At 45.3% G+C, this 24,824-nt stretch overlaps 1 protein-coding gene across 5 annotated transcripts; it reads right to left on the bottom strand.

The window, feature by feature from the left end:
- Positions 1–238: 238 nt before the first annotated feature.
- On the bottom strand, positions 239–19,978 carry LOC107116965 (mitochondrial chaperone BCS1). Of its 5 annotated transcripts, none has more exons than XM_015418995.1 (8): positions 19,919–19,978; positions 15,306–15,706; positions 11,065–11,204; positions 9,790–9,984; positions 6,903–6,966; positions 4,608–4,777; positions 3,210–3,327; positions 239–856 (listed from the first exon to the last, which is right to left on the bottom strand). In XM_015418995.1, the coding sequence occupies exons 2-8, from the start codon at positions 15,623–15,625 to the stop codon at positions 604–606; spliced, it is 1,260 nt and encodes a 419-aa protein (XP_015274481.1). In that variant the 5' UTR covers positions 15,626–15,706; positions 19,919–19,978; the 3' UTR covers positions 239–603. The 5 variants fall into 5 exon arrangements, with proteins under 5 accessions (XP_015274481.1, XP_015274482.1, XP_015274480.1 ...); XM_015418996.1 differs by having other exon boundaries at positions 19,878–19,975; XM_015418994.1 differs by having other exon boundaries at positions 19,742–19,975.
- Positions 19,979–24,824: the final 4,846 nt, after the last annotated feature.

Genomic DNA, 24,824 nt, shown 5'->3' on the forward strand with positions numbered 1-24,824 from the left:
CAGTGACCTCCATATTCTACCTGTGCACCATAAAACTTACCTCGATGGAGCGAATTCAAAGCCCACACACTCGCTACTTTTAGAACACTTGGTATCTGAGGGGAAGGTTTATAGTTTAAAATAAACTTGGTTCCCCCAAAATCATAGGAGGCTGTGTGGGCCCCCTCAGTTGACAGATCAGAGTCACTACTCAAGCTATAGAATAATTGAGAGTCCATAATGAGAGAAAGAGCTCACGGTTAAATTACATGCATTTTCCCCACTAGTTTCAGATTTTGTGGCTGCATGACGTAACAGGCGATGTGCCCAAAACGGTCTGATCTTGTATAAATATGTACCTCCACTGATGGGTCCATGTTACAGTACCTAGTTGGGGAGAAGCCTGCTAGCATTCACACTGTCACATATTCCCATTTTGGGAAGATGGATGGGAAAAGTGTTTGGCTTACTCTTTTATTTTCCCTGACAAAAAGAAGACCTCATTGAGGTCAGCAAATAAACACCATTACACTCATGCCTGGTATGTTTTGTGTGAACTGGCTCTGTGACAACTCTTCCCCTCAGGAATGTTGCCTGCATAGTTTTCTCAGTGCTTGCCCATGGTCAGGATACAACAGCATGCATGTTTTGAATGGCTCCCTCTGGATCTGCCTTGTATTGCATGAAATGGCCTTGCACTTGTGCAGCACTGATCTGTCCACAGACCACCAGGGCTCCTTCAGCAAACTGCTTGGCCATAACTTGTGGTTGGTCTGGGTAGAACCTCTGGAACATGCGTCCAAGCTGCCACTGTGAACAGTATCCCACGTATTGCTTCAGGTCTACTCGGCCAGGACGAACCAAAGCTGAATCCAGCCTGCAAGGAATGAGAAGAAGACATAAAGAGATTGCTCCAGGAAATCTCAGATGGCAAACTGAGAACCATTCTAAGCAGAGGACTGATTTTTCTCCTAGATCTTCCCTCTAAACTTTAGAGGAGGAACATCTGTATGTATTTAATGTGTGAGTTTGTACACGCTGCATATGGCAGAATCTGTCATCTTTTCAAACAGCTACCATGAAAGGGAATTAAATTGCTAGCTTTTATGACTACAAAGTTCCTGATGACTCTTCCCTCCTTCTATTTAAAATTAATGCTATTTGGACCCCAAAAGGTGGGCTTTGCCACATCTTCTAGTTCTGGAGTTGCACTCAAGCTGCTCTTCTGTTTCCCCTTGCAGTGTTCTTTCTCCATGAGCTACCAGGCAACTCATACAGTTGTCTCTAGAGAGCCTGCTGTTACAGCAACACATAGGGGAACCTTGTAGTGCATGACTTCTCCTAACACAGAGCTACAGTATTAGCTGAGCAGGGGGATTTTCTTGGTAGCTGGATTGTACGTTATGGGTTACACACTGTAGTAATTTGGCACCAGTGGAAGAGGAGGTGATTACATGGATTCTCCCCTCCCATTGCAAACCGCCACTTTGCCCTTCATGCTATCACTGAGTGTCCCCTTTTCCCTAGGAGAAGCATTTTGTGGTCGTCACTGGGTTGAAGGATACAATAATGTTTTAGTCTGCTGATGCAAGTGCCTTCCTTCCATTATTGCAAAACTACTGCTGGATCCAGCCCAGTGTGTATATGGAGGACTGGTTGTGGAATGGATTTAATTATGGTGTTAATATTGTCATTGTGTGTTGACTGACACTATCCATGGCACGATATTTTGACTGGTGGATGGTGAAAGAGTTACAAAGGACTCTTTGGGAGTGGCAGGAATGTTTTTGCACTGCCTCTTTTTCTTCTTCCTGCTCTTATTGTGCTTCTGATTTATCTGCTAAGATGCTAAAGAATCTCTATTATTTACAGTGACGTATGCTTGCCCAGGTACAATGGTAGCCACCTTAGCAGAACCATAAGATTGTCTTATTCAAACAATAGGTTGCCTGATTCCCTACCCTGTTTCCCAGTCAACAGTTCTTTTCTTTTTTTAAAAAAAATTCAATGCCAAGTGAGACAATCCAATATTACAACTACAAAGAATCTGGAAACATACACTTTGTGAGTTAAAAACTAAAAAAGTCAAATTATATTAACTAAGATCAGAAGTGAACCAATGGAAAGTAAGATCTTTGGGGCCACCAAGGTCAAGCCTAAAGCAAAAACATTAACGGATCATAACAGCAACAGATTGAGGGGTTTTAAAGCCCTAGGAACAATTTTGTTCTGAGCAAGATAGTTAAATGCAGGGAACCACTTCCTTTTAAAGTCCTTGTATAAGGAGATTTTGTCAGAGTAACAAACCTGGGCAGTGATTGTTTCCATTATAAATTGTTCCCAGATTTTGCAGTGCCAAATTGAAAGGGTGGTACTTGAAGAAGACTTCCAAACATGAGCTATTGCTAATTTGGCCGCAGTTAAGAGAGTAGCTATGAGGTCTCTCCAGTAATTTAAAAACAAAATTTCTGGGGTTAGTAGGATTTTGTGACCAGTAATACAGGCAAAAGATCAACAACCTCAGATATGCAGATGATACCACTCTAATGGCAGAAAGTGAAGAGGACCTAAAGAGCCTCTTGCTAAGGGTCAAAGAGGAGAGATGACAGACTTCACGTTCCTGGGATCCAAGATCACTGCCAATGGTGACTGCAGCCATGAAATTAAAAGACGTCTGCTCCTTGGGAGGAAAGCAATAGCAAACCTAGACAATACAATAAAAAGTAGAGACATCACCCTGCCAACAAAAGTCCGTATGGTCAAAGCAATGGTATTCCCAGTAGTAATGTATGGCTATGAGTGTTGGACCATAAGGAAGGCCAAGCAATGAAGAATATATGCTTTCGAATTATGGTGCAGGAGAAGACTCTTGAGAGTCCCTTGGACTGCAAGGAGATCGAATCAGTCAATCCTAAAAGAAATCAACCCTGACTGTTCCGTAGAAGGCCAGATACTGAAGCTGAAGCTCAAATATTTTGGCCACCAAATGAGAAGGGAGCACTCACTGGAGAAGACCCTGATGCTGGGAAAGACTGAAGGAAAAGGAAGAAGGGGACGGCAAAGGATGAGATGGTTAGACAGTGTTATCGATGCAACAAACATAAAATTAAGCAAACTCTGGAGCACGACAGAAGACAGGAGGGCCTGGCGGGATGTGGTCCATGGGGTCGTGAAGAGTCGGACTCGACTGTGTGACTGAACAACAACAAAATACAGGCAACAGTTCTGACCTGTCCACATGGTTGGTGGTCATGAATACTATCCTGGCTTCGGAGGAAGCTACACCATCCAGTGCGTTGAGAAGGCCACTAAAGGTCAAGCGTCCCATGCCTTGGTATGTATTGGGGTCTAAATAGAAACATAGCACAACAAAGAAAGCTTAGAGGTGGAGAAGTGAAGAATTAACAGCAAAGGTACAGTTGCAATCTTCAGTCTGCTTTATCCTCATAATATCTGCACCATTTATTTATTTATATTTATTTATATTTATATTATATCCCACCCTACCCCGAAGGTTCAGGGTGGCTTCCCTAGAAGGCCAGATACTGAAGCTGAAGCTCAAATACTTTGGCCACCAAATGAGAAGGGAGCAGGATTTGGCAGTCGTTCAGTCATGGGCACTCTCTGCAGTGGGTCCATTCCTCTGGAATGGCCTACTAGAGTGCAGCCGGTGCCTTCACTTGCTGTGTTCAGGAAGGTGTGCAAGACCTGGTGGAGGGGAAACTATTTTAGCTGCATTAACACTGTACTGGCCTTTAACTATATGTTTTTATTCTTTACCAGTGTAAACTTGTTGGGCGCTTGTGGTGGCTGTCTCCTCCAGCTTCTGCTATTTTGTTAGCTGCCTCGAGTTTGTTGAGGCAAGGCAGGGCGTAAATATTTTAAATAAATGAAACAGATAATACTATTACTATTTAGAAATATATAAATATACCAGGCCTGCCTGAGCTCTGTCTGGGTTTAATAGCCTTTCAGGTGAAAAACTGCTGAGATCTGCTTCAGGCTTTAACGGCGGCTTTAAGCTCCATGCCTGATGCACAATGACCTGCAGGTAATAGCCCAGACAGAATACTTTCAAAGGAACATGTGTCAATTGTGTTATATAACAGAGCAGCATTCTCCTTGGAGGCAGAAGCAGTAAAATGGAGACACCCCCACCCCCCTACCCCATTGTACATGGCAGAACATGGTGCTGCCTGGATTCTTGCTGGGGATCTCCTCCACTGGACGACGCAAGGAGCTTGTCCCAGACTCCAGATATCTGCTGAATTATGGGCAGTTGTGATTTGGAATGTGTTGTGGGCTGGCATTGTAACCTGAGGGTATTCCAGCATCATGGCCACCACTGCACCATCTCAGCGTGAGGCTGGACACAGGTAATACTGCAGAAGAGAGCACAGGCACTGGCAAGATCTGGCACCCCCTTGAAGCTCCTCTTCAAGCCCATCCTCATCACCCCCCTTCCATGTGAGAGGTTGTGGCCAGCACAGAGACAGTTGCGCCACAGCAGCATTTCATACGGAAGTCTCCATAAGATGCTGGGTAGGCCAGGCTTCATTAAGTTACAGCATCGAAGAAGAGCACCTGGCACAGCAGCGCAGAAAGGATCCAATTTGCCCATCACTCACTTTCAGCAGCCAGGTCTCGGCTGATGAAGGCAGCATCCACGTCTTCCAGGAGAATTAAGCTCTGCTGAGGTGCCACACTCAACAGGTGGTTAAGGCGGTCATCTGAAAGGCTGCGGTCACTCAAGCTGAGAAGACAGATGCTGTACTGCAGTTCCCCAGCCAAGGCTGTGCTGTGATGGAGAATAACAGTGTCAAACAGAAACCTGCGTAAAGAGAATCCGGCTAAGGAGAACGCTTCCTGTCCTAAGTGATAAGAACTACTAGCACTGGCCAGGAAGGGAGGCACGAGAATCGCATTGCCACTCATCTCCTACTGCCTCACTATTTTGACCCTTAAGAAATTATTCTGTCATTTGAGTGCAGCTGTAATGAAGGAGATGACAAAAAACCAGCTACAAAGCAAAGAGCAGGGGAAGGAAGAGAAGAAGTATGAAAACTGACCACAGGACAAAGAAAGAGAACTGTAGGAAAAAATTATACTGTAGAAACAGTGGCTTGAATCCAGCGCAAGGAGTCTGCGAGGTCCAGGCAAGGACCCCTGAGTTTCCTGGCTCCTCTCCCAAAGTCATTTCCAGTTTGGTGTAGAGCCAGTTTGGTGTAGTGGTTAAGTGTGTGGACTCTAATCTGGGAGAACCGGGTTTGATTCCCCACTCCTCCACTTGCACCTGGCTGGATGACCTTGGGCAAGCCTTAGTTCTGATAAGAGCTGTTCTTGAAAAAGAGCAGTTTCTGTTAGAGTTCTCTCAGCCCCACCTACCTCACAGGGTGTCTGTTGTGGGGAGGGGAAAGGAAAGGAGTTTGTCAGCCGCTCTGAGACTCCTTTGGGTAGTGAAGGGCGGGGTATAAATCCAATCTCTTCTTCTTCTTCATTTCCCACCTTGGAAAGGTTTGTTTCTGGGGTCACAGGAATAACAGCCATGCAGGTCCAGGGGCTACAGTGTCTATCAGCAGAGCACCACTCACACAAGAATTGCTCCCTCCTCGTTCCATGCTGCTGATGGAATAAGGCAAGGGAAAAATTTTGTGCCCCTCTCCAGCCTCCCAACCTATATAATTATTACTCCATGTGAGTTCTGTGACCCAACAGAAATTTTTCTGGGGTCAGCAATGGCTCCTGGGTGTGAGAGGAGAGCTGGGGACATCAGTGATGGCCAGCGCCTTCTGCTGATGGATCATGGGATCCATATATAATGGCTGTTTCAGGACCAAACTAGAGGGAATTACAGCAGTGCCCGCATATTAAGCATCAAACTATACCAGTTGCACAGAAAAAGGGATGAGGGGGTCTGATTTTTAACAGCTGTCGTCCCATCAGCTTTGGCCCTCAATAATTAGTAGATGAGGTAGCATTAGAAAGCAGACTCACAGCCTAAGCAATAAAGAGTCCTATGATATTTGAAATTCTAACAAACTGATTGTGGCTCAAAGCTTCCAGACAGGGCCAGATTTAGACTTGCTGAGGCCTTAAGCTATACAAAACCCAGAGGCCCCCTACTGTTTTAAATTACAACAGCTGGTCTCAGAAAAATTTAAAATATATACGCCTTTTTAATATTTGAAAATATATTGTCTTTTAATTTTTATTTTAAAAAACTAATAAAGGATGTGTTTACAAAATCACGGAAATAATTACATAATTAAAGGATTTTTAAATGACAAATAAGGCTCCAGCAGATTGGGAGGCCCTAAGCTGTAGCTTATTTAGTTTATGCGTAAATCCAGATCATTGTATTTAGCACTGCTTCCAGATCATTGTATTTAGGGTCAGATGGACACTGCATACATCTTTTCCTGTAATACGTATCACAACTGTACTGCTTGGGCCTTTTCAGTGTGAATGAACTCTGTGCTACATGTTCTTTGGCGTGGTACCACATACTTGTTTCTACTGTATACCTCTGATGCAAGGCCATCTTGATTATACAGGCTAATCCGCTAGGATACTTCGACATAACCAATTTTGCCTCAGGGCAAAGGCCAGGAACGGATGGTCTTTAGGTCCACTTCCAGCTCTCTGTTTCTATATGGCTCTATATGACAAGAAAAGGGGTTTGGGAGGAAATAAGTACAATTGCCTAAAGTGCAGCCAGAGTGTGCGTATTGAATCACCCAGCTTTTATCTTTTAGGTCCCAAGTGGAAAATCTGTACTGTTTTAAATATTCCAAAACATAAGGTATTTCCTGCAATAGGCTATACTCCTTCGAGTTATGTACCAGTACTCTGCTCTTGTGTGCTTCTGTAAATTGGAATACAGAGCAGGCTTTTGGAATGAAAGCTGAGGAAGTGATACTCACATGAAGCTACTCTTCCCACAACCTGGGGGCCCATATAGCAGGTATCCTCTCCGATAAGGAATACCTACAGAAGAAAACAAGTAAGAAGACACCAGCATACACTAAACTCAGCATGTCCCTACCACACTTGAGCTACGACTACTATATTCTAGTTGGCAAAGAATTCCTTTAGTGGCTCTGACCAACGGTCCTCTGAGCCTGGTCATTGCTAATGGCCAGTTTCAAGTGCCATGGAAGAAATAAGGTCCAAATGAATATAAAGAATTTTTTCCCAACCATGCCAGTTCAAAAGTAGTATCTCAAAACCAAGAACACAATCCACATAATACCTTTTTATTAAGGACCAAACAAATGACCCATAACAGTGTGCAAACTTTTGAGTTCTCCAAACTATTCTTAAGGCTGGATGTTACCAAAAAAAAGTCAAATAAAGGGTTTAGAGAAGGAAAATGTCTCAGGACACAACGTTAAGTTCTGTTCAAACCAATTACACCGCATAGGAAAAACACCCTGACCTGAATAGCCTACACTAAACCAATTTCATCCCATCTTGGAAGCTAAGCATGGTTGGCCCTGGTTAGTACTTGGATGGGGGACTACCAAGGAAGTCTGTGAGGTAGCAGGCCTAGGGCTGCCAAGCTGCGGCAGGGGATCTGCACGTCTTCACAGGATCCCCGCAGCGGGGGATAGCGATACGCGTTGCACTACCGTCGCCAGGATGTGACGCTATGCGTTGCTCTGACAACGGGACTCCTAGGTGGCAGGGGGCAGGGGGCACCCTCCTCTGGTGGGGTGTGCAGCGGAGGCATCGGCGGTGACGGCAACGGAGTGGCGACGGCGGAGCGGAATGGAGTGATGGAGTGGCTGAGGAGTGCCCTGTGAGCGCAGCGTTGAGTGGCAGAATCCGGCAGAGGCGGAGTCACGGAGGCGCGGTGGCGTGTCGGCGCAGCGCGACGGAGCCGAAGGGACAATGGTTGGAGCTGCGGCGGTCGTGGGACCGTGCACCGGATGAGCCAGCCAGAGGAAGCCACTGAACCGGAAGAGATCCGTCCCAGGACACTGGAGGTGGAACACGGACATCCAAGGCCACCGGAAGGAGCCAGACAACAAGCCCTGCTCCCGGGTGCTGGTAGGAAGTCACCCCCCTCTATGATTGTGGCCCTAGTTAGGAACCAAATTGTGTGTAAACCGCTCAGAGACCCTTCGGGGTTCGAGCGGTATATAAATTGAAGGATAAAATAAATAGATGGAACACTATTCTGGGGCAAGTGATGCTCTGTATTCTTGGTGCTTGGGGGGCAAAAGTGGGAGGTCTTCTGAAGTTCTGGCCCCACTGGTGGACCTCCTGATGTCACCTGACTTTTGGCCACTGTGTGACACAGAGTGTTGGACTAGATGGCCATTGGCCTGATCCAAAATGGTTTCTCTTACGTTCTTAAGTCCAGGGTTGCTACATAGAGGCAGGCAATGGCAAACCACCTTTGTTCGCCTCTTGCCTCTAAAATCCAATGGGCTCCCCTGAAGTTGGGGGTGCCTTGACGGCCCTTTCCAACACCAGGAAAAATGAAGTCCAGTGAATGTCTCTAATAATTCTCTAGACCTCTGAGATTCAAAATCTCTTTTAGGATGAGAGCACGTAAATCACTATTGTATTAACTCAGGAGAGAAAGTTAAGGGGTTGCATGAGGTAAAGAATGAATAAACCATTAACTTCTAACAGGGCCACTAGGAAGGACAGCTGTTAATGTTCGTCAAGAACATAACATTGTGATAAAACAGGATGAATCTTAATAGGTAAAGGTAAAGGGTTCCCTTGCTCGAAAGCCAGTCGAATCCGACTCTAGGGTTGCAGTGCTCATCTCCGTTTCAAAGCCGAAGAGGCAGCGCTGTCCGAAGACGTTTCCGTGGTCATGTGGCCGGCATGACTAAACACCAAGGCGCACGGAACGCTGTTCCCTTCCCACCGAAGTGGTCCCTATTTATCTACTTGCAATTTCTTGCTTTCGAACTGCTAGGTTGGCAGGAGCTGGAACTAGAGACGGCACACTCGGGTCTCGAACTGCTGAACTACTGACCTTCCACAGCCTGCAGTTCAGCGTCTTTTTTTAAAAAATATTTTTATTTTGTCTGCAGTTCAGCGTCTTAACCACTTGAGCCACCGCAGCTCCTTGAATGTTAATATTTACCAACAATTTGCACAGTGCAAAGACTGAGAGTCTCTCCCTTGGAAATCAATGGAAGTCAGAATTATAAGGACTGAAACAGGTCAGCATAGTAGTACCTGAGAGGAAGCAATGGATTGGAACTCCAGGAGCTCCATACAGATGGCAAAATTGGGACTGCCAGAGATGATAGGTAAAGACTGAAGAGCATCAACAGAACTATGGTAAGCCCACTGAGGGTTGAGAGCTGGCATGTGGGAGCTACTAAGTACTTACACAGATGCAAGGATGCCCTTGACAGGAACTGCACAGGGACTGAACACTGGAATTTGTATGCAACTACAGCAGGTTAATGGCCCTATATATGACATCAATTATGCTAATTTAGCCCACAATGGAAAACACCAAGAAGAAGAAGAAGAGGAAGAGATTGGATTTATACCCCACCCTTCACTTGGAGTCTCAGAGCGGCTTACAAACTCCTTTCCCTTCCCCTCCCCACAACAGACACCCTGTGAGGTGGGTGGGGCTGAGAGAACTCTGACACAAACTGCTCTTTCAGGAACAGCTGTGCCAGAGCTTGTGGCTCACCCAAGGTCACATCAGCAAGTGCAAGTGGAGGAGTGGGGAATCAAACCCGGTTCTCCCAGATTAGAGTCCACTCACTTAACCACTACACCAAACATGAAGGGAGGTGACAAGCAACCCCTAATGAATACACTTGCCTCGTTCAATGTACCACTTGGGGTTCCCGATGAACTCTTTCACATCCTGCACAATCCTCTCCGAAACACCTTCATCGAGCACCACGGAAGTCAGTGGGCGCCGGCGCCGTGGGAAACCAAACGGCCTCCATTCAGCACCCATGGCAGTGTACATGACCGTCTTTCCTTCTTGCTGCCTCAGGGCCAACTCTTTGGCTATAAAATGAGAGCAAGGGGCTCATAAGACTTGTGAAAAGTGGGTACACAGAGGCAGAGGGTAGGAGGGAAATGCCACACTGGTTAATTATATCCTGTTCTCCCATTCTGACCCGACTCTTAGTGGCAAAGAAAGTTCATAAAAAAGTGAGGATGGAAATCTGATAAGGCTGGTAAAGAACGTTTTGATTGGAAGTAGAGCAGTCAGAGCAATGGTCACAGTGGACTTTAATGCAAATAGGACATTTTAAAAGATTATCCCCACTGATCCAGACAACTCACTAAAGTTCAGATTGCAACACTCAATCAACTTCAGCACATAAGTAGGAGTTGCTACGGTAGACTGTAACATTCTTGTCGGAAATCCTTGCAGGACACAAGGCATGGTTACTTCAAACTCTTTAAGATATGAATGATCCTTTAATGGATGTCTTATGGTTGGAACTCTGTTGTTTGAATATGAATGAAGAACTGGTGAAAGTAAGAATGTGGATCTGGGTTTATAGATCTGTAATCTCCTGACATGGCTTTTCTGAGTCTGACCTAAACTCAGAAGTCTTGCCTGTCAGGAAGGATAGGGTGCCTGTTAGCAAAAAGCACTGTTTAGGAAACATCCTTCTTATTAGTTGTTTGCTTGTAGGTAAGCTGCGCTCACAAAAGAAGATGAAGAAACGGCTGTGAAACCTCAGCTGACCAGTAATTAGGCAAACTGAGTTGACAAATCATACAACTTGATGGCCATCACTTCTGTCCAAAAAACATGCTTAGCCAGTGCAATTAATCTCTGGACTGATCCCTTCTTAGCTGCTGCATCCACATACCTGCACAAATGCATCAACAAACCTAGAGTGTTTTTAACCCAGGGCAGAGTGTCTGAACATATTTCTTCTCCTTCAAGAACTACAGAAGTTGTAGGGCTTAAACTCAAGTCAATGGGAATCACGAACTTCTCAAACAACAACAACAAGGGACTGGGGTAAGGGCAGTGAAGGGAATCGGTCCACTTAGACAAAAATCCCTGGTGGCTGCATTTCCACTCTTGCTTTGAGCTTCACCCACAACCACAAGGTTCTGTTGTACCTTCCTGGAGGATGTTGAAGAAAATCTCTTGGTTGCTGCCTACTGCTGTAAAGGTGACGGACTCCCATGGGGTGCCTGTGTGCAAGTCAATCATTTGTTTCTCCCGATTCCGTTCAATGCGGATCCACTTCCTTTGATACCTGAAAACACACAGAGAAGGTAAGCAAAATGAGAGGGGAGACAACTGGGCAGTCTCAGGTGCAACTTGCAAGTCTGCAAAGTTTATACCTCTTTTATAACCCCCTTCCCTGTCAATACATAGAACTGCCGCAAACTAAGTAAGGACTGCCCTTGTTTAGGTATCCATGCTCAGGACAGACAAAAAGGAGGACAGGTAATGGTACAGATGCAAGAATGGGTTTTTTACATCTCCCCCTACCTCCTGAATAATACGAACTTGAAAAACTCTGATGAAAACAACAGTCTGGATCAAGAATAAGGTAAAGGTAAAGGTTTCCCTTGCTCGAAAGCTAGTCGAATCCGACTCTAGGTAGGGTTGCGGTGCTCATCTCCGTTTCCAAGCCGAAGAGTTAGTGCTGTCCAAAGACATTTCCATGGTCATGTGGCTGGCATGACCAAACGGCAAGGCGCACGGAACGCTGTTACCTTCCCTTTGAAGCGGTACCTATTTATCTACTTGCAATTTCTTGCTTTCAAACTGCTAGGTTGGCAGGAGCTGAAACCAGAGACGGGAGCTCCCTCCATCATGTGGCACTCGGGTCTCGAACTGCTGAACTACCAACTTTCCAGTCTGCAGTTCAGTGTCTTAACCACTTGAGCCACCGCAGGCCCACGGATCAAGAATAGTTGCAGCTAAACTGGGCCAGACCAATGCCCCAGGCCACAGTTCATTATCCCACTTCCAAAAGTATTAGTATTTAATGTCTGAATGGACATACAGAAGAAGCTACAGGACAGTCAAGGAACAATGGCTTCCCAGTCAGTCAGTGCCCATTCAGAATCACTGTAAGTTACCTTTCAAAGCACACAAACAGCTTTTTAGTTACCTATAAAAGTGATTGCTCTTTCACCAGCGCGGTTAGAAGCAGCAAAGTCTAATCTGGAGAACCAGGTTTGATTCCCCACTCTTCCTCCACATGCGGCCTGCTGGGTGACCTTGGCCCCACCTACCTTACAAGGTGACTATTGTGGGGAGAGGGAAAGAAGGCAATTGTAAGCCATTTTGAGACTCCTGAGGGTAGAGGGAAGTGGAGTATAAAAACCAACTCTTCTTCTTCGCCTTCTCTGTGACATCACAGCCGCTGCTCTCCTTCATGTGGGTCACGGTGACCCAAAAGATGTATTTTTGTTTACTTGTGAAAAGTCCCTAATTGGTTTAAAACAGTTTGAATTCTAAACAAGTCTGGGATATTGACATCCAGAGAGATGCCAGTTATCTGGAACCAGATGAGTGTAATATAAGGAGAGCGAATTTGCCAGCACCCAAGGGGAACAGTTTCCCAAATGAGACTAGGGGCCTTCTTGCATTAGGGCATGCAGTGGCTTCCAGTCAATGGGAGTGTGACTGACCAAATTTAAGTTTCTGAGGCATGATCATGATATTGCAGAGGTGGGTTAGCAATGTGGTGAAGTGTTGGCAGAATACTGGGGGTCAGCCAATAACTGGGATATAACCAGCTAGGTCAAAATCTATAGTGGTCTGGAAGATTTCATCAATCAACCCCAATAAGAAGGGTTCACACTCCTCATGACTGAACATCAAATAGACATGATGATGTTGGGGGGTATGCCTCAAGTATACAAAAGTTGGGTCACACTCTAGGAAAGAAGATATTTCTTCTACGCATGCTATTTTCTGTATTTCTATCTTTCAGTTCTGTTCTCTTTTACGTCCCTTCCCCTCCTTCTGTTGAAAGGATCGAAGATTGTCACTAGAAACCTTCCAGCCTGACTGCTCCAAGCAGGTGAGAATTAGCCAGCTCATTTGCTTGTTGTTTTGTTTCTGGAAATTGTTTAACTTTATTAATTAATGCAGGATTAGCATGGTATTAACCATAATTATGTTGTAAAACAATAATAATCCGAAACAGAGTCACACCTTTCTAATCCCAATGAAGCTTACTTATTCTGTGTGACCCTTTTCAAACTGTGTGACCCTTTTAGTAATCCACTAATGTGATTTATTTACCTGTTCATACAAGCCTGCTTGTGTCGGGTTAGCAAAGTGTGGTTGAGCTGCTTTTGAGGGAAACTGCTTTTTTCCATTTTCAACCCCTTCACTGCGCTTCTGAATTGCTGTGGTGTGCTGTTTAAAATGTCCATAGTGTTTCCTACAATGCCGCTTTCCCCCCTCCCTTTTTCATTGTGCAATCTTCCTTGGACTTTTAAAAAAATGTTCTAAGGTGAGCGCTATAGCACCACCCCTGAGATGCATTGACTCAATGCAGTCAGTGCATCTCAATGGTACTGCTGTAGCGTTTTAGTGCTATGGTGCTCACCTTAGAACATTTTTTTTTAAGTTTGAGGAAGATCGCGTGGGGGGGGGGAAATGGCACTGTTTGAAATGACCATAGCTCTTCAGAAACAACTCATTAATGGAAGGAAATTCGCTGTACGAAATCCCTATCCCTGTATTGCTTTACTCAAAACTGGGCCAACAACGAATAACATCCAGTTTAGAATGGTAATGTTAAAAGGGCCAGTATCTCAATAAAACAGAAAATACTTAAAGACATCAACATGCATCTGAGTTATTTTCCAAGTTTCCCACTCTCTCTGTGAGGACCAAAGATCCCCAGGAAATTCATACAAGTTTGTGGGCTTGGAATAAGAATCTCAAAATCACATCAGTTAATGTTACAGAACTGATAAAGTTAGAAGACAGACATGAATGTCATCTAAACTTCCTCCGCACAATGGATTCCCCCATCTTACTTTAGAAGAAGACAGAACCCAGGATGAGAAGATGTTATGTCCAGCTAGAACTCACTCCCACTGCATGCAACAAATGGACTCTCAAGTATGTTCTCAAATGAACCCGCCAGCTCTGGGTGCTCCCCCCTTCCAAGGTAAAGTGGGTTGTAACTGGTGATAGGGCCTTCCCAGCCGTGGTACCCCATCTGAGGAACTCCCTCTCCCTCTCCACACATCCAATGCGAATTCTGTGGTTTCACAGAAAAACGGTATTGCTTTCCCAGGGTTTATCACAAAAGAGGTGATTTTGCTGCTGCTAACCTTAATTGCTTCTCTTTAATTGTATTTTCTGTTAAATTATCATGCATATTACATTTTATTACTTTGAGTGGCCTTATAAATAACCTTGAGAGCCTAAAACAGACAAAACCAAAGGTGCAATATAAAAAATTCCTTGTTGTTCCATCTCTTCAGATTTAATCCATACAATAGACAGATAAATCATCCTGCATACATAAAATAAGCATTTGAGCAGTTTTTCCTACATATGTACATCGTAGCTGCTGCAAATGCAACATACAGAAAGGCCTTGAATGATCACAACTGTATATTGCCACCCTTCCAAAGGATTATATTTTACGAGGATGCTGTTCTTCTAATTATTTCACTTACTGCACCTTAGTAATGAGGGATAGATCAATGCAAAAAAATCTGGACACACATGACCCAATCAGTTAAACAAATATAGAACCAACAGTCCTATCTGAATTTAATGTAAGTTACTACTAGGTTGATTAGTTGTAATTTGAAATATCTCATATGTGTTCATAAAGGTAATATTACTATGTTACAGATTCTTAAGACTTGTCTAACATTTATGAAACTGAGAGCTTTGGCACCACTATGTAAGTAAGCACTAAGATTATTGTATTGTCTCTTGTTACTGGTGTAGCACATATTCTAAAAATTGTATTTTTGTACACTACAGAATATCTCCTGAGGAAGATCCATTTTTTTTGAAACACTGTTATGTAATCCGGAGACGACGTTGATTATGTACCTTGGTTCAAGGATTTTCTATTGAGTTGTGTTTCATGTTGTAGTGCTTTAGATTGCAATACATAAACAGCATTCTTTATAAGTCTTATGACTGTTTGATTGTGGGTCAGACTATCACGACTGTTGGCTTTATACTTGTTTAATAGATCAATGCAGCCATTACGGTGACTGTTCTCCACGCTGTGCTGGTCGCGTATGCAGACATTCTTGGTGCTAGTGTAAGCACATGTGGACAATCACAAAAAGACTCCACCCCTTCCTTGTAAGCCATGCGATCCTCCTGCCCTTCAAAAAGACACTTCTCTTACCAAATGAAATGGTTCCCTGGACTGGGGATAAATTCAAACTTGGTGCTGACACGGCCACTTTCATGCTGCAAGTAAGAGGTCTCCACGCTCAGATGCTGGGTGTGCTTGGCATGATGAGAGATCCAGCTCAGCAGCCAGTAGTAGCTTTTGTCCTTGCTTGGTACCTCCAGAGTGATCATGCAATGCCGTCTGAAAGCCACCATGCCAAACTGGGCCCCCTTGCGGGCCAGAGCCAGTGCTGTACCCACACCCACCAGGCCGAAGCCGGCCCCAAAGTATGGATTGTCTTTGAGTGCCAAAAGAAAGTCAGAAATAGGCATTGTGGTAGATGGCGAGAAGGAGGAACTCCAGTGTTAAAGAACAGTTCTCAGTGGCATTTCTTCTAAATATCTTAACAAAGCCTGCATAAGAAAGCAAACAGATTTGAAGGAACATGGGTGACTAATGTCTTGGTTATATGCCTACTTAAATCCATAGGAGGTAAATTAACCAATCTTTCTTTTTAGTCTCCCCCAGTCACTTCACTTAAAATAGGACGCTGAAATAGCATTCCCCAGTGGGAAGTGAGAATAAAAGTACAAGTAACTATGGAAACAAAAGCTTAACCGTGGCACTAAAGCCACTTACTCCTGCTCCCAGGGCAAGCTCCCCCTCTATGGTAATGTGAAGAATTGCAAAGTGCAGCTGGTACCCTCACCATTCTGTTTGTCAGACGAAAACTGAACTTTCTCCAGTTTGCTTAGAGCAAGGACAGTACAAAAGCTAAACTTAAAATACCTACCACATGACACTGTTAACTCTGTCTGATAAATCTGTACCATAATCAGCAATAAAACCCTTCAAAGATACTCCACTGTACTTGCAAAACACTGGCAAATTTCATCACTCCCATTTCTTTTAAATCTGACTATATCCTAACTATATCCTAACAAAACAAAACAAAAAGGCAATCCTTACCAAGCAGATTTAACTGTGCATATATTAAATGTTAACACATTTAACATTACAGCAATACGCTCTGCACAGGGTTGCTCTTGAAAAGTGTTTAGAAACCAACTGCAACAAAGTGCTGAAGGCAGGATATTGACCAGAGTCGGTTGGAGGACTATATGATTCCAGTTTTGGTCCACCTACACTGCCTCCTGATTTGTTTCCATGTCCAATTCGAGAAGCTGGTGCTGACCTTTAAAGCTGTAGTGTATACAGTTTGAGACCAGCTACTCTACTCCCATACCAACCTACCCAACCACTATAGTTATCTTCTGAGGTCTTGCTTTGGGTACCCCTACCTTCTCATGTAAGACAGGTGGCCTTCTCAGTCGCAGCACCAACACTGTGCAACTACTTCCCTGGGGATATTCATCTGTCCCTCCTTCTGTCACAGTCTTCTGGCAGTGGCTGAAGACTAACTTTCCTCACTGAGTAGTTATGAAAATAACTTGGTGGAACAGTAGATGTAATTTAGATTTTCCAGAATCCAGCACAGTCCAGATACTGGTTGCTGCTCTGCCCTCGAGGACTGGAATCCTCATAAAGTTTTCTAAAACTTTAGGACAGGCAAGCAAAATTCCTCCATTCAAAAAGAAGCTCGCCTGAATCTGTTCCACTTTTTTCATACAGCACTGATGAACATAAAAAGCTGATTTATACTGAACTAGCTTGATACCCGTGCTTGGCTATGGTATTTAAGTTCCGTAAATCCAGTTCTAATACTGATGATGTAAAGTTTGAAATGTGACATTTGTTGTAGGAATTCTAGTGGAGACGATTGTAGTGTAAAAAATGAAGTGAGACATATGTACTTTTTTGGGTGGTTCTGCCCTCAGGGGCTAGGATCATCAGGCTGCTTGGTGAGCTCACTCTGGAGCAGGCCACATAGAACTGCCTATTTAAGAAGCAGTCATCTGTTAAGTCAACTCCTGCCACCTTCCACGAAAGTGATGGCCTCTCTACTTGTGTTCCTGGATTGTTTTGCTCATATGGAGACTGTGTTGTTCTGAGCACCTCTGGGTGATCTTGCTGGTACTTGGCCTGCACAGCTCAGTGCCCCACAGGAGTACTATGTGCAAATGTCTTTGCCACATTCCTAAGTTGCCTCCTACTTGTAGAGTTGGTGCATCTGGCTTGATGTTTGCCAGGAGCTTTCTTGGGGGCAGGAAGAAGAAGAGATTGGATTTATACCCCGCCCTTCACTACCCAAAGGTGTCTCAGAGCGGCTTACAAACTCCTTTCCCTTCCCCTCCCCACAACAGACACCCTGTGAGGTAGGTGGGGCTGAGAGAGCTCTTCACAGAGACTGCTCTTTTTCAAGAACAGCTCTTATCAGGACTACGGCTTTCCCAAGGTCATCCAGCCAGGTGCAAGTGGAGGAGTGGGGGAATCAAACCCGGTTCTCCCAGATTAGAGTCCGCGCTTAAGCACTACACCAAACTGGAAGAGGTGAGAGGTATGAGGGGGAGTTGGTGTGAGGGAGTGGTGGACTGTCCAGTGTAGGATGAGGGAGGGGGGAGGAGTATTAGAAGCCACTGTGGTAGTGGGGCTGCACCTGACAGACAACCATCTGTTAGGTGTAGGAGGTGGGGGAGTGTGTTGGAAGCCATCAGAGAGGCTTCGCCAGCAGCTTTGCTTCACCTCACAGGTGGTTCTCACAGAGCCCAATGGACATCCTACTTCCCCACTTCTCACTCCTTCACAGACCTATTGTCATTGCACATCACTCAGAAACCAATGACATTTTTCATTAAGTGAGCAAATCAATCAGTAAGCCAGCAACTATAAGTTTGTTTTTTATGTTTTATAATTTGGTATTCATGCGAGTCCATGTTATCAACATGATTTTGTGTACAGATTTTTGCACAGCTTTATGAGAGGCCTAGTTTTTCCCTAACATTGTATAATGACCTGATGTAACCGTCCATGACCCTAGGAGGAATCATTCTCACCTACTGTACTGATGCAAAAGTCCCTGCAAAGTAAAAAAATTAAGCGCTGCCACCATAAGTAAATAAAATACATCCACAGATACTGCACAGGTTCAAAGCTGTTTGACACCCATTTCAGGTGGTCAATGGACAGGTAAATAGATGGAACATTTGATTCACAAATGATTGTGGCTGTCAAAAAACATACATTCAACTATCAAACATGTTTGCTGTGAAATTTACAATGTATCTTTTTTGTTTTAAAATTTTTATTAAAATAAACAGATTACAGATATATACAGAAATACAGAATGTTCATAAAATCATAAGATACATTGCCAAATTAAATCCCCTTCCATCCTGTGTCCATCTATATTTATAAAAGAAAGTCCCCTCACTGTAAAATCAATACCCAGGCCAGACTGCTGGACCTAGAAACACCAAATTTGGGAAGAGTGCTCCTACTGTGACGTAGATGCTCGCTAAAAGGGATTTTTAGAAATTCAACCCCTAAGGGGGTCAAAAGAGGTAAAATATGCTCCCCCCATTGATTCCTATGCGGCTGCCAGGTTGCTGCCTCATTGCACCCCCCACACTCTGATTGGTCAGCTGCAAAGTTCAGTGTTCTCAGGTAAAAAAAAAACAGTTACAGGGGACTACAGAGAGCTAATGACAGTTGAGAAAATCAGGAGTGGCCAACTGCCTGTGAGGTGAAGCAAAGCTGCTGTCCCAGCCTCCCTATGGCTTCAAACATGCTCACCCCTCCTACACCTGACAGATGCAGCAGCGGTTGCAGGGCGCTTAAAGCCATGAGGGAGCCCACCCCAGCAGTCTACAGAGAGGTCCTTCAGTAAAGAGAAAAAAAAGTACGTTTGTGTCACTTCATTTTTTTACACTACAATCTTCTCCATTAGAATTCCTACAACAAATGTTACATTTCAAACTTTATATCATCAGTATTATAACTGGATTTATGGAAGTTAAAAATTGTAGCAAAGCACAGGTTATCAGGCTAGTTTATATATACAGATGAGTCAGACCACTGGTCGATCTGTTCTCTATTCTGACTGACGGGATCTATGCAACTTCACACAGATCAAGGTGCTTCCTAAAGGTAAAGGTTTCCCTTGCTCGAAAGCCAGTCGAGTCCGACTCAAGGGTTGTGGTGCTCATCTCCGTTTCCAAGCCGAAGAGCCAGCGCTGTCCGAAGACGTTTCCGTGGTCATGTGGCCGGCATGACTAAACACCAAGGCGCACGGAACGCTGTTCCCTTCCCACCGAAGTGGTCCCTATTTATCTACTTGCAATTTCTCGCTTTCGAACTGCTAGGTTGGCAGGAGCTGGAACTAGAGACGGGAGCTCACTCCGTCATGCGGCAACCCAGGTCTCGAACTGCTGAACTACCGACCTTCCACAGCCTGCAGTTCAGCGTCTTAACCACTTGAGCCACCGCAGCTCCTTTGCTTCCTAGCAAGTTTTAAATCCCACGCTTTCCAGCCACCCACTCCTCCTCACCTCCAGGCAGAGCCTTTCTGTCCTCTCTCTTCTCTCTATCTGGAACAAGATTCTCTGCACTCGATAGTTCCTATTGCCTGAAGCGCAGGTCCACAGGCCGACCTGTAAAAATACCACCCCTCAAAAGCAAACAAACCCTTTCTGTCTCCACTGGACCCAGAATTCCGAATTCCTCACATGACAGCGACGTCTTGTGCCTGTCCGCACCCCGTGGCGATGGTTTCTGGAGGAGTCGTTGGGACCCTCAGGGCTCTTCTCGCAGCAGGGACTCCCCTGCCTCTTAGGCGACCCACCCCTAATGCAGCCAATCCCCCAAGAGCTGACAGTAGCCCCTGTCAGAAGCGCTCTGTCAGCTCTTGGGAGGACTGGCCACATGAGGGGTGTGCCGCCTAAGAGGCAGGGGAGTCCCTGCGGCGAGAAGAGCCCTGACTGATGTGTGCCTGATTTCCCCTGGCTTTGGACCTCTGGCGGAGGGGGGCGGGTAATGCGACGCTTGAGGCGAACTCCCTCTCCGGCCGATCCCTTCGCCACGGCGGTGTCACCTTCGCGCCTAGATCGGGTCCTTCTCTTCCAGCGGCACCTGCGGAAATCGGAGGAGGTTGGGCTCCCACGCGGGCCGGACTTCCGGTTAAAAAACAACAACACCAAATCGGGCCACGTTATTGGCCACGATGGTCCGCGGGCGGAGTGGGTAGAGCGCCGTGCCGCTCTGGGCGTGCACGTCTCGATGTGAAAGCCCCGGATGCTTGGCGTTAGAAAGCCGCCGTAGACGAGTGGGGTTTGTGAACCGGAAGCTCTAATGAGGGGCCGCCTGGGCGTGGGTGACCTCGAGGCTATTCGGCCCGACCCTGTCTGGAAAGATCATAGAGTTGCCCTGAGGGGAGGGGAGGGGTTCGGTCGGACAGTTCCTCTCCATCGGTGCTGGGGGTGTGTGTGTGTGTCACCATCGAGATGATGCGCGCAGCGAGGCGCGGGAGACTGTAAGTGGGGCGCGGGGGGGGGGGCTTCTGGCGTGGGAATGTATACGGCCCCTCCCCGGGGAAGGGGAGAGACGCAACGAGGCTCCACCTCGGGAGGAGACAGGGCAGGAGGGGCCCTGGAGGACGGGAAGGAGCGAGAGGCAGGCGGAGCGTCTCCAGGAGAGACGGCGATGACTGCGCTTGGGAGCCCGTGTTGGCTACTTGAAACGTCGCCTGTTCTGAGGGGCCTTCATGTCCACAGCTGCGTCGGCCCAGAACTAAAACCCACAAGACCAAGAACTCAGCCATAAGGAATCCTTTATGGGACCTGCATGTTGGCTTGTACCTAGGAGCAATGTTCCCTCTAAGCTGAGGAGTCCTGTGAGCAAAAATTCTACTTTGTGAGCCACTGGCATTCAAGTTGTGAGCGAGCGATTTGCCTGCTGCATAAATTAGTTTGCTCTGGAGCCATCCCTTCCTGAGCAAAGACAAAAATGTGTGAGCCGGAGACTAAAAAACTGTGAGCTAGCTCACACGAACTCAGCTTAGAGGGAACCCTGCCTAGGAGGCTTTGAGGGGAAGGACAGGGATCCTGGCTCTAAGGCCCATTCTGCATCTAGCATGTGCTCAGTTGTTTCACAAACCCACACTGGAACAGAAAAAGATGCGGTTCAAAACCACATTCAACTACCTGGGCCAACACCCTACTGACTGCAGAGACACCCCCTCCCCCAATGGCCATAAAATGGCCATAAATCTATGGAGACAGCCGCCATAAAACCAGAGATCAAACAAAGTGAAAGTGGGCATGCAGTCTGGACACTGCCATACAATGCAACACTCAATCAAAGTGAAAGTGGCATGCAATGTAGACGGGAATTTCTGTTCTAGTGTGGGTTTGGTATGACAGCAGAGCAAATGCTAGATGCAGACTGGGCCTAAGAGGAGGACTTCCTAGGGTAGTTTCGGAGGGGAGTCGTGTTGGTTTGCAGAGGAACAGTTAGGCCCAGTCTGCATCTACCATTTGCTCTGCTGTCATACCAAACCTGCACTGGATTGAGTGTCGCATTTTATGGCAGTGTCCAGACTGCATGCTGCTTTCACTTTGTTTGATCTCTGGTTTTATTGTGGCTGTCTGCATAGATTTATGGCTGGGCCATTGGGGGGGGGGGTTGACTCTGCAGTCAGTTCGGTGTTGGCCCGGGGTAATTGAGTGGTTTTGAACTGCATCTTTTTTCTGTTCCAGTGTGGGTTTGGTAAAACAACTGAGCAAATGCTAAATGCAGATTGGGCCTTGGTACATTAAGGGATTTCCACCTTGAAGCATGATTTTCTTACTCACTGCAGCTTTGGGGAGGATCTAAAGTATGAGTAGATAATTCAGATGTGTTTGTGTTTGTATGCATACCAACATGATTCCAGCTCTGAAAGGTATTGTGTCATCCACAGTGCAACTGACTTTCTGAATCAAGCCTAGTAAACTTGGTTTATATGGAATGAATATTGTATGATAGTGGCTAAGCAGCATATCATACCATTCCCAAAATGTTTTATCTCTAGGCTTTGTAGGCTGAAATAAGTTTTGGAGATGAAGCTATCCAGCCGATCCAAACTCAGGGCTTTGTTAGTATTGTGATGTGTATATATATGTGAGAGAGGAGAATGAAACAGGCACACAGGCAGAAGAAAAGTTTTGGAATTCCATGTATGATCTCTAGCACAGGATGAAGCCTGGAATGGTGATTAGTGATGATTCTTAGGTTCAGAACACACTTTCTATAGACCATGGAATGCAGAATTTTGTACAGGGATAGGGGCACTTTTAGCTGTGCTGGTTGTAAGTGCAGAGATGAGACAGAAGACTGTGAACTGAGCTGGGCAATAGAATTAGAGCTGCCAGGGAAGGCTTCCCAATAATATTATGATAGGATCTAATGGTTATTCAATAACCTGAATCCAATAAGATTTTTTCCTTGGGCCTAAGCTTCAACTATGTACAATCCCAGCATCTTCAGTCCCATGTTTCTAGCAGCATACATGTTTTAATTTGTATATCTGCCTTACACCTCCAAGATTGCTATTATCTTTAAATGATTTTCTGCAAGGGGGTAACAGCAGTCCTCTGTACTTTCATAATCTGATTCAAATTTCAAAACCCCGTGTCTGATCCAACTATTAATGTAACAAGTCATCTCCTATTTTAGAGTTACTGTATGCATTCTTAATTTCAAAAACTCCTTTGTTTTTACTGGATAACATCTCTGCAGATTTTGATCTTTGTCTAACACTCAGTCTGTACTATGTGGAACCAAGCTACCGTTGGATGAACCACCCCTCTGATAAAACAGATTTTATTGTCCATTTGGATTCAGATGGGTTGTGCTGTATATGTCCATATCTAGCCAAGAATCTCTGCTAGTGTGGCATTGTATCCAATCCCTAATTTTAAGGCATGTTAAAAGGAAGGTTTCAGCTCATCTGTTTTCCCATAGATATGTTCGTAGTCTGATCTTCTAACAAATTCTTGTCAGTCCATAGCTGCCCTAGTTTAACCTGTCAAAGGCCATATTTCCTCAGTAACAATATACCAGTAGAGAGAATTTTTTGGATTTGAATTGGATTTTAGGCTGTTTCACTGTTGTGTCTGCTAACTTTTTTTATTCTCTGCATCACTTCTTCGGGAAAGAATTTCAGTGAAGTTACCTTTCCTGAACCAGATGTCCATCCTGTTAAGCTTTCTGCCAGACAGAAATGAGCTCCAACTGTGCTATATAATAGCCATTATAATGAACAGTAACTAATATTTGGTATTGCCAATCCAATTCTTACTAAGCTTCCTCTAGGCATAACATTTGCTTTCTTCTCTCCAGGAGAATATCAGTACCATTTTCTTGGTGTATCTTTAATAGGAGCTGTACCACCCCTTTGTGTCATGGCGCAAGACCAGACTGAGGAATGAAAGTCAATGAACACAGGAGCAGTGACCAGAAAGCCCGTGGGAGGATACAAGATGAATACTGTTTGCCAGGAGCTGCTGCTACCTGGACTGTCGGATTCAGGAAATGAAGACAGCCATGGCATCTCCAGTGAAAATCTAGCAGTGGGACAGAGCTTACTTTTAACAGAGGCTTCTGTGGTAGAAACAGAAACGGGTGAGGTTGAAATACTTGTAGAAGCTGCGGCTAGCAGCGTGTCCTTGAGCAACCCTGGAAACACTACAGGTATGTTGTGCTCAGGTAGGACAGCCTGTTTAAGAATAGACCCACATTGTGGCTGTTGTCTCTTAAAATGCAAGAGTGGGCTGTGTTCTGTAATGTTGATAGGTAAGATGCAGTATACCACAAGATGTCGAGACAGTGTGTGACTGCAATAAAGAAGGCCAATGCTATGCTGGGGATTATTAGGAAGGGTATTGAAGGGTATTGATCAGCCAATATCATAATGCCCCTATATAAATCAATGGTGAGACCTCATTTGGAATACGGTGTGCACCACACCTTAAAAAGGATATTATAGCTTTGGAAAAAGTGCAGAAAAGGGCAACTCGAATGATAAAAGGGTTGGAACACTTTCCCTATGAGGAAAGGTTAAAGCGCTTAGGGCTCTTTAGCTTGGAGAAAAGACGACTGAGGGGTGACATGATCGAGGTTTATAAGATTATGCATGGGAAAGAGCAGGTAAAGAAAGAGGTACTTTTCTCCCTTTCTCACAATACAAGAACTCGTGGGCACTCCATGAAACTGCAGAGCGGTCAGGTTAGAACGGATAAAAGGAAGTACTTCTTCACCCAAAGAGTGATTAACACATGGAATTCACTGCCACAGGAAGTGGTGGGTGCTACAAGCATGGACAGCTTCAAAAGGGAATTAGATAAGCATATGGAGCAGAGGTCCATCAGTGGCTATTAGCCACAAGGTATAGCTAGGGGCTCTGGGGCAAGTGATGCTCTGTCTTCTTGGTGCTTGGGGGGGGGGTCAACAGTGGGAGGGCTTCTAATGTCCTGGCCCCACTGCTGGACCTCCTGATGGCACTGGTATTTCTGGCCACTGTGTGACACAGAGTGTTGGACTGGATGGGCCTTTGGCCTGATCCAACATTGGCGTCTCTTATGTTCTTATGTAAAC

This window comes from Gekko japonicus, unplaced genomic scaffold, assembly GCF_001447785.1.
Source record: "Gekko japonicus isolate JY-2015 unplaced genomic scaffold, Gekko_japonicus_V1.1 scaffold3252, whole genome shotgun sequence".
In the NCBI taxonomy this organism is placed as follows: Eukaryota; Metazoa; Chordata; class Lepidosauria; order Squamata; family Gekkonidae; genus Gekko; species Gekko japonicus.